The sequence below is a fragment of the Petromyzon marinus genome, chromosome 76, assembly GCF_048934315.1.
Source record: "Petromyzon marinus isolate PM22_M1 ecotype Great Lakes invasive population chromosome 76, UKy_Petmar_22M1.pri1.0, whole genome shotgun sequence".
Taxonomy (NCBI): domain Eukaryota; kingdom Metazoa; phylum Chordata; class Hyperoartia; order Petromyzontiformes; family Petromyzontidae; genus Petromyzon; species Petromyzon marinus.
In genome coordinates, this window is record NC_133742.1 from 2861858 (window position 1) to 2871869 (window position 10012).

Below are 10012 nucleotides of genomic sequence, written 5' to 3' on the forward strand. Positions count from 1 at the left end.
GTCACGTTGACAAAAAGACAAATTAGTTCACTATATATTCTTAGTTTTTTCGGTAAAGTCACGTTGAAGAGAAACAACAAAATAATAATATATATTATTATTTTGTTGTTTCTCTTATATTCTTAGTTTTTTCGGTAAAGTCACGTTGAAGAGAAACAACAAAATAATAATATATATTATTAATAATACAATATATATTATATTAATTATTATTAATATAATATATATTATTATTTTGTTGTTTCTCTTCAACGTGACTTTACCGAAAAAACTAAGAATATGAATTACTGCAGTCACGAAAGCTTTAAATCAAAATTTAGTTCACTATACTTTAGCCCACCGGTGTGTGTTGAAGAGCGAATCCACAACATTTACAGTTTGAGTTGTACTGTGACGTTTCGCTGGTAAATACATCACCAGCATCATCGGGCAATTAGCCAGAACGGTAAAGCCCTCTCCACTTGCTCCCGGTTTTTATATAGAGCAGCAGCAGGGTGACGTCATCACTTAACTCATATCAGGTGTGCGGTGATTAGAGGCGTCATTGAAGTGCGTGCTTAATGTGGCTCTGCACTCTGATGCCGTGGGAGAGAACATTTGTTGTAGAATGAGGCGTTGGAAAGCTGAAATTCAGCGTGAAGTTCTCCGGCAAATGTTGAACGTCTAACTAAAAAAAACTGCGGATGGTCAGAATATTCTTTTGAAAGTCTCTTTCTTATAATTATAAACTATTAAAAAAAGGAATTACGACTATTGAACAGAAATGCTTGCAACTTTGTAGTAGAACGACGCACAACGGAGAGTACAATTATAACAATCACAGATTCACTCCACAGAATGAAAAGCCCCGGTAGAATCATTAAAATTAAAATGTTTAACAAACAATTATTTAAAAAAAAGTCAGCAAATTCATGCTTCTCCATTATCCCATGGAGAAGTAAAATGTTCCTTCAAGGAATAAATAAAAGGTGACTTTAGCAAATGTAAATAATAAAATAGTTAATGATGAAAATTCACAAAAAAATAGTGTTGTTATGACAATTCAATTGTTTATATTTATTTAAAGTTCCGCTTTTTGAAGTGACGTCACATTTCTCAAACTCACTCCGTTCCCCACCCTCGTCACACTACGTCACAAATGTCTGATCCCCCTCCACCCCCCTAGGTGTGTGACGTCATTTATGGGCAGCCCCTAAGTGATGTCTGCGTCTCTCTCTCTCTCTCATCATCATCACGGTGGCTATGAGATGTTGACCACCTCGCCTGGTACACAGGAGGTCGTGGGAAAATCCCAGACACTGAGAGATGTTGACCACCTCGCCTGGCACACAGGAGGTCGTGGGTTCAATCCCAGACACTGGGAGATGTTGACTACCTCGCCCGGTACACAGGAGGTCGTGGGTTCAATCCCAGACACTGAGAGATGTTGACTACCTCGCCTGGTACACAGGAGGTCGTGAGTTCAATCGCAGACACTGAGGGATGTTGACTACCTCGCCTGGTAAACAGGAGGTCGTGGGTTCAATCCTAGACACTGAGAGATGTTGACTACATCGCCTGGTACACAGGAGGTCGTGGGTTCAATTCCAGACACTGAGAGGTGTTGACTACCTCGCCTGGTATGCAGGAGGTCGTGGGTTCAATCCCAGACCCTGGGAGATGTTGACTACCTCACCTGGTACACAGAAGGTCGTGGGTTCAATCCCAGACACTGAGAGATGTTGACTACCTCGCCTGGTACACAGGAGGTCGTGGGTTCAATCCCAAACACTGAGAGATGTTGACTACCTCGCCTGGTACACAGGAGGTCGTGGGTTCAATCCCAGACACTGAGAGATGTTGACTACCTCGCCTGGTACACAGGAGGTCGTGGGTCAATCCCAGATACTGGGAGATGTTGACTACCTCGCCCGGTACACAGGAGGTCGTGGGTTCAATCCCAGAGACTGAGAGATGTTGACTACCTCGCCTGGTACACAGGAGGTCGTGGGTTCAATCCCAGACACTGAGAGATGTTGACTACCTCGCCTGGTACACAGGAGGTCGTGAGTTAAATCCCAGACACTGAGAGATGTTGACTACCTCGCCTGGTACACAGGAGGTCGTGGGTTCAATCCCAGACACTGAGAGATGTTGACTACCTCGCCTGGTACACAGGAGGTCGTGGGTTCAATCCCAGACACTGAGAGATGTTGACTACCTCGCCTGGTACACAGGAGGTCGTGAGTTAAATCCCAGACACTGAGAGATGTTGACTACCTCGCCTGGTACACAGGAGGTCGTGAGTTAAATCCCAGACACTGAGAGATGTTGACTACCTCGCCTTACACAGGAGGTCGTGGGTTCAATCCCAGACACTGAGAGATGTTGACTACCTCGCCTGGTGCACAGGAGGTCGTGAGTTAAATCCCAGACACTGAGAGATGTTGACTACCTCGCCTGGTACACAGGAGGTCGTGGGTTCAATCCCAGACACTGAGAGATGTTGACTACCTCGCCTGGTACACAGGAGGTCGTGGGTTCGATCCCGCACCCTGATTAAGCCTGCGGATTATTTGTAGTTTAGACACACTCACCACTCACCATTCACACTCACCACTCACCATTCACACTCACCACTCACCATTCACACTCACCATTCACACTCACCATTCACACTCACCACTCACCATTCACACTCACCACTCACCATTCACACTCACCACTCACCATTCACACTCACCACTCACCATTCACACTCACCATTCACACTCACCATTCACACTCACCACTCACCATTCACACTCACCACTCACCATTCACACTCACCATTCACACTCACCACTCACCACTCACCATTCACACTCACCACTCACCAGTCACACTCACCACTCACCGGACACACTCACCACTCACGATTCACACTCATCACTCACCATTCACACTCACCACTCACCATTCACACTCACCACTCACCATTCACACTCACCACTCACCATTCACACTCACCACTCACCACTCACCATTCACACTCACCACTCACCATTCACACTCACCACTCACCATTCACACTCACCACTCACCATTCACACTCACCACTCACCACTCACCATTCACACTCACCACTCACCATTCACACTCACCACTCACCATTCACACTCACCACTCACCATTCACACTCACCACTCACCATTCACACTCACCACTCACCACTCACCATTCACACTCACCACTCACCATTCACACTCACCACTCACCATTCACACTCACCACTCACCATTCACACTCACCACTCACCATTCACACTCACCACTCACCATTCACACTCACCACTCACCATTCACACTCACCACTCACCATTCACACTCACCACTCACCATTCACACTCACCACTCACCGGACACACTCACCACTCACCATTCACACTCACCACTCACCATTCACACTCACCACTCACCATTCACACTCACCATTCACACTCACCACTCACCATTCACACTCACCACTCACCATTCACACTCACCACTCACCATTCACACTCACCACTCACCATTCACACTCACCACTCACAATTCACACTCACCACTCACCATTCACACTCACCACTCACCGGACACACTCACCATTCACACTCACCACTCACCATTCACACTCACCACTCACCACTCACCATTCACACTCACCACTCACCATTCACACTCACCACTCACCATTCACACTCACCACTCACCACTCACCATTCACACGCACCACTCACCATTCACACTCACCACTCACCATTCACACTCACCACTCACCATTCACACTCACCACTCACCATTCACACTCACCACTCACACTCACCACTCACCATTCACACTCACCACTCACCATTCACACTCACCACTCACACTCACCATTCACACTCACCACTCACCACTCACCATTCACACTCACCACTCACCATTCACACTCACCACTCACCATTCACACTCACCACTCACACTCACCACTCACCATTCACACTCACCACTCACCATTCACACTCACCACTCACCATTCACACTCACCACTCACCGGACACACTCACCACTCACCATTCACACTCACCACTCACCATTCACACTCACCACTCACCATTCACACTCACCACTCACCGGACACACTCACCACTCACCATTCACACTCACCACTCACCATTCACACTCACCACTCACCATTCACACTCACCATTCACACTCACCACTCACCATTCACACTCACCACTCACCGGACACACTCACCACTCACCTGCGAGTGTCGCCGGCCACGCCATGTCGACCCTCGTTACTCACGTAGCGCTACTGCTGCTACTGCTGCTACTGCTCCTGCTGCTGATCCTGCTGCTGCTGCTGCAGGCGCCGCAGTCTTCATTGGCAGCAGCAGCGGTAGCAGCAGCTGGAGGCGCGGTTGGACAGTCCCCAGATACTCCGCGGGCATTTGCAGCAGTCGCAGCAACAGCTGTAGTAGCAGTAACAACAGCAGCAGTGACAACAGCTGTAGTAGTAGCAGCAGTAGTAGTAGTAGCAGCTGTAGCAGCAGTAACAACAGCAGCAGTGACAACAGCTGTAGTAGTAGCAGCTGTAGTAGTAGTAGCTGTAGTAGTAGTAGCAGCTGTAGTAGTAGCAGCTGTAGTAGTCGCAGGAACAGCTATAGCAGCAGTAACAACAGCAGCAGTGACAACAGCTGTAGTAGTAGCAGCAGCAGTAGTAGTAGCAGCTGTAGTAGTAGCAGCTGTAGTAGTCGCAGTAACAGCTGTAGCAGCAGTAACAACAGCAGCAGTGACAACAGCTGTAGTAGTAGCAGCAGTAGTAGTAGTAACAGCTGTTGCAGCAGTCGCAGCAACAGCTGTAGCAGCAGTAACAACAGCAGCAGTGACAACAGCAGTAGCAGTAACAGCTGTAGCAGCAGTAACAACAGCAGCAGTGACAACAGCTGTCGTAGTATTAGCTGTAGTAGTAGTAGTAGCAGCTGTAGCAGTCGCAGTAACAGCTGTAGCAGCAGTAACAACAGCAGCAGTGACAACAGCTGTAGTAGTAGCAGCAGCAGTAGTAGTAGTAGCAGCTGTAGTAGTAGTAGTAGCAGCAGTAGTAGTAGTAGCAGCTGTAGTAGTAGTAGTAGTAGCAGCAGCTGTAGTAGTAGTAGCAGTGACAACAGCAGTAGCAGTAACAGCTGTAGTAGCAGCAGCAGCAGTAGTAGTAGCAGCTGTAGTAGTAGCAGTAACAGCTGTAGCAGCAGTAACAACAGCTGTAGTAGTAGCAGCAGTGACAACAGCAGTAGCAGTAACAGCTGTAGTAGTAGCAGTAACAGCTGTAGTAGTAGCAGTAACAGCTGTAGTAGTAGTAGCAGCTGTAGTAGTAGCAGCTGTAGTAGTAGTAGCAGCTGTAGCAGCAGTGACAACAGCTGTAGCAGCAGTGACAACAGCTGTAGTACTAGTAGCAGCTGTAGTAGTAGTAGCAGCTGTAGTAGCAGCTGGAGCAGCAGTGACAACAGCTGTAGCAGCAGTAACAGCAGTAATAGCAGCTGTAGTAGTAGTAGCAGCTGTAGTAGCAGTAGTAGTAGCAGCTATAGTAGTAGTAGCAGCTGTAGTAGTAGCAGTAGTAGTAGCAGCAGTAGTAGTAGTTGCAGCTGTAGCAGCAGTGACAACAGCTGTAGTACTAGTAGCAGCTGTAGTAGTAGTAGCAGCAGTAGTAGTAGTTGCAGCTATAGCAGCAGTGACAACAGCTGTAGTACTAGTAGCAGCTGTAGTAGCAGTTGTAGCAGCAGTGACAGCAGTAGTAGTAGTAGCAGTAGTAGCAGTGACAGCAGTAGTAGCAGCAGTAGTAGTAGCAGTAGCAGCAGTAGTAGTAGCAGCAGTAGTAGCAACAGTAGTAGCAGCAGTGACAGTAGCAGCAGTAGTAGCAACAGTAGTAGCAGCAGTGACAGTAGTAGCAGCTGTAGTAGCAGTGACAGCTGTAGTAGTAGTAGCAGTGGAAGCTGTAGTAGTAGTAGTGGTAGCAGTGACAGCAGTTGTAGTAGCAGCTGTAGTAGTAGTAGCAGTTGTAGTAGTAGTAACAGCTGTAGTAGCAGTAGTAGCAGTGACAGCAGCTGTAGTAGCAGCAGTAGCAGCAGCAGTAGTAGCAGCAGTAGTAGTAACAGTAGTAGTAACAGTAGTAGCAGCAGTAGTAGTAACAGTAGTAGTAACAGTAGTAGCAGCAGTAGTAGTAGCAATGACAGCAGGTGTAGTAGCAGTAGCAGCAGCAGTAGTAGCAGCAGTAGCAGTGACAGCAGCTGTAGTAGCAGCTGTGTCTCTGTGTGTGTCTCTCCCGCGGTGTCTGTGTGTATGTGTCTCTCTGTATGAGTGTCTGTGTCTCTGTGTGTCTGTGTCTCTGTGTGTCTGTGTCAGTCTCTCTGTGTGTGCGTGTCTGTGTCTCTCTGTGTGTGTGTCTCTCTCGCTGTGTATGAGTGTCTGTGTCTCTCTGTGTGTGTCTCTCTCGCTGTATCTGTGTGTCTGTGTCTCTCTGTGTGTGTCTCTCTCGCTGTGTCTGTGTGTGTGTGTCTCTGTATGTGTCTCTCTCGCTGTGTCTGTGTGTGTGTCTCTCTGTGTGTGTCTCTCTCGCTGTGTCTGATGTGTGTGTGTGTCTCTCTCTCTTAGTGTGTCTCTCTCGCTGTGTATGAGTGTCTGTGTCTCTCTCTCTGTGTGTGTCTCTCTCGCTGTGTCTGATGTGTGTGTGTGTCTCTCTCTTTTAGTGTGTCTCTCTCGCTGTGTCTGTGTCTCTCTCTGTGTGTGCGTCTCTCTCGCTGTGTCTGTTGTGTGTGTCTCTCTCTCTGTCTGTGTGCGTGTCTACCTCTCGATCTGCCAGCGCGCTGACACCCACACCGCAAACCTTTTCCCGGGCACAACCGTGACCAGCGCCGATCTCCACCGCTTGTTTATAAACTCATCGCCCAACGCACCCCGTTCACACTGCAACAACCCCGCGTGGTTTCCTTGTCTCTAGCTCTATCTCCACCCACCCGCTGTTTATCGCCCTGGGTTGTGGTACAATCCGTGAAACGACGTCTGGCGACGCCAGCGAAACGAGTGGGCGGGCCAGCGACAAAGAGCTTGGAAGATCATCGGATTTCTCACCACGTGTCGCTCCCCAATATATTGCTGTAAAATATATTCGTGCCTCTATGATCGCGGTTACGGTCGTAGTTTTTGAATCCCCTAATGTCTGTCATTACATGCAATGAAACGAGAAAAAGTAATACAAAATATATATATTTTTTTGTTTTTAAACCAGAGCAATGTGATACAATACACCCTTAGACATTATTGTAAAACATAAATAAAAAGTCCATCTTATGTGTTAGTAAAAAATATATATATTTAAGCAAAGGAAATAGCAGGAAATTCGTTTTCAAATTTAGATCAATGTTTACTCCATGCCTACGGCCTTAGTCTACATATATATAAACATATATATTTTTTAACTATTAAAATGAATACACACGGAATTTCGTGAGATTTCGCCTGATGTATAAATTGTGTGTCGTGTGTCGTTAGGCCCGCCACCACCCAGCGCCAGTACACAACCTGTGAAGGAGGTTTGCGTCACGTCAACAAAACGTGGATGCCGATGCAGTAACCGGTTCAGCACGAACCGGTTAGGGAGTGTTGGAGAGTAAACCCACTGCACACATTTACAATTATAGTGAAGTGTATAGTAGTATAGTAGTGTAGTAGTGTATAGTAGTGTAGTAGTGTATAGTGTAGTGTATAGTGTAGTAGTGTATAGTAGTGTAGTAGTGTATAGTAGTGTAGTAGTGTATAGTGTAGTGTATAGTGTTGTATATAGTGCAGTATATAGTGTAGTAGTGTATAGTGTAATAGTGTATAGTAGTGTAGTAGTGTATAGTAGTGTAGTAGTGTATAGTGTAGTGTATAGTGTAGTAGTGTATAGTAGTGTAGTAGTGTATAGTGTAGTGTATAGTGTAGTATATAGTGTAGTAGTGTATAGTAGTGTAGTAGTATATATTGTAGTGTATAGTGTAGTATATAGTGTAGTATATAGTGTAGTAGTGTATAGTAGTGTAGTAGTGTATAGTAGTGTAGTAGTGTATAGTAGTGTATAGTGTAGTGTATAGTGTAGTGTATAGTGTAGTAGTGTATAGTAGTGTAGTAGTGTATACTAGTGTATAGTGTAGTGTATAGTGTAGTATATAGTGTATAGTAGTGTAGTAGTGTAGTAGTGTATAGTGTAGTGTATAGTGTAGTGTATAGTGTAGTGTATAGCAGTGCAGTAGTATATAGTGTATAGTGTAGTGTATAGTGTAGTAGTGTATAGTAGTGTATAGTAGTGTAGTAGTGTATAGTAGTGTAGTGTATAGTGTAGTGTATAGTGTAGTATATAGTGTAGTATATAGTGTAGTAGTGTATAGTGTAGTGTATAGTGTAGTGTATAGTGTAGTATATAGTGTAGTATATAGTGTAGTAGTGTATAGTGTAGTGTATAGTGTAGTAGTGTATAATAGTGTAGTAGTGTATAGTGTAGTGTATAATGTAGTGTATACTGTAGTATATAGTGTAGTAGTGTATAGTAGTAGTGTATAGTGTAGTTTATAGTGTAGTAGTGTATAGTAGTGTAGTAGTGTATAGTAGTGTATAATGTAGTGTAATGTGTAGTGTACAGTGAGGGAAAAAAGTATTTGATCCCCTGCTGATTTTGTACGTTTGCCCACTGACAAAGAAATGATCAGTCTATAATTTTAATGGTAGGTTTATTTGAACAGTGAGAGACTAACAACAAAAAAATCCAGAAAAACGCATGTCAAAAATCTTATAAATTGATTTGCATTTTAATGAGGGAAATATGTATTTGACCCCTCTGCAAAACATGACTTAGTACTTGGTGGCAAAACCCTTGTTGGTAAAGTCATCACGTAGATATAAAAACAATAAATAAAAACATATCACGACGTTTCAACACTAGCAACCGTCTTCAGGTGCAAAAATATACTTAGCTGGCTTTGTCGGGTGGTGGTGGCTTTGACGACACAACATTGTAAACTTAAGCGATACAACCCAACAACACACCTCTCCTCCTCCTACGTGATCACCTAATATCCTGATCATTCTCAGCATTACTAATATGTTTTTGACCTTTTTATCCGTCACCAAAACTGACACCTTTATTATACAAGGGGGATCGTGTTTGCAATAATAACCACAACACAAGCAGTTAAAAATGCAAACAAAAATAGACAACTCTGATAATGATAATAATATGCACTGTCCTTGAATTTGATTGGTCCACACCCGAGATGGCTTTTCTTAGAGCCCTTAGTCTCACACATTGGTGTTGGACCAGAAGACGCCAAAAGGCGTACAACTCAAAAACAGCGCACCATCAGAGTATTGAGGGCTTGGGGTGAGCATCTACATTATGAGACCTCCTTTGCCAGTAACAAGATATAGTAATAGGTTTTACCCTTTTAACTGGCACCAACACTGAAACCTTTATACAAGGGGATCATGTTTGCAATAACCACAACACAAGCAGTTAAAAATGCAAACAAAAAGAGACAACTCTGATAATAATAATATTGGCACTGTCCTCGAATTTGATTGGTCCACACCAGAGACGGCTTTTCTTAGAGCCCTTAGTCTCACACTGGTGTTGGACCAGATGAAGCCAAAAGGCGTACAACTCAAAAACAGCGCACTATCAGAGTTATTGAGGGCTCGGGGTGAGCATTTACATTATGAGACCTCCTTTGTCAGTAGCAAGATATAGTAATAAATGTGTCAATTTTGGTGCCAGATAAAATGGTTATAAACCTATTACTATATCTTGCTACTGTCAAACGAGGTCTCATAATGTAAATGCTCACCCCGAGCCCTCAATAACTCTGATGGTGCGCTGTTTTTGAGTTGTACGCCTTTTGGCGTCTTCTGGTCCAACACCAATGGAGACTAAAGGGCTCTAAGAAAAGCCGTCTCGGGTGTGGACCAATCAAATTCAAGGACAGTGCCAATATCAATATCATC

At 44.8% G+C, this 10012-nt stretch overlaps 1 protein-coding gene across 2 annotated transcripts in view; it reads right to left on the reverse strand.

Moving 5' to 3' along the window:
- The window catches only part of LOC116957530 (CXADR-like membrane protein), a 29015-nt gene extending 21937 nt beyond the window's left edge, over positions 1–7078 (reverse strand). Inside the window, exons 1-2 of one of the 2 annotated variants that reach the window (XM_076056517.1) lie at positions 6825–7078; positions 4249–4458 (exon numbers count right to left, since the gene is read on the reverse strand). In XM_076056517.1, the coding sequence (XP_075912632.1) occupies positions 4249–4273 (25 nt within the window). In that variant the 5' untranslated portion in view covers positions 4274–4458; positions 6825–7078. The remainder of the gene's footprint in view (positions 1–4248; positions 4459–6824) is intronic. The other variant, XM_032979739.2, reaches the window with a different exon arrangement.
- Positions 7079–10012: the final 2934 nt, after the last annotated feature.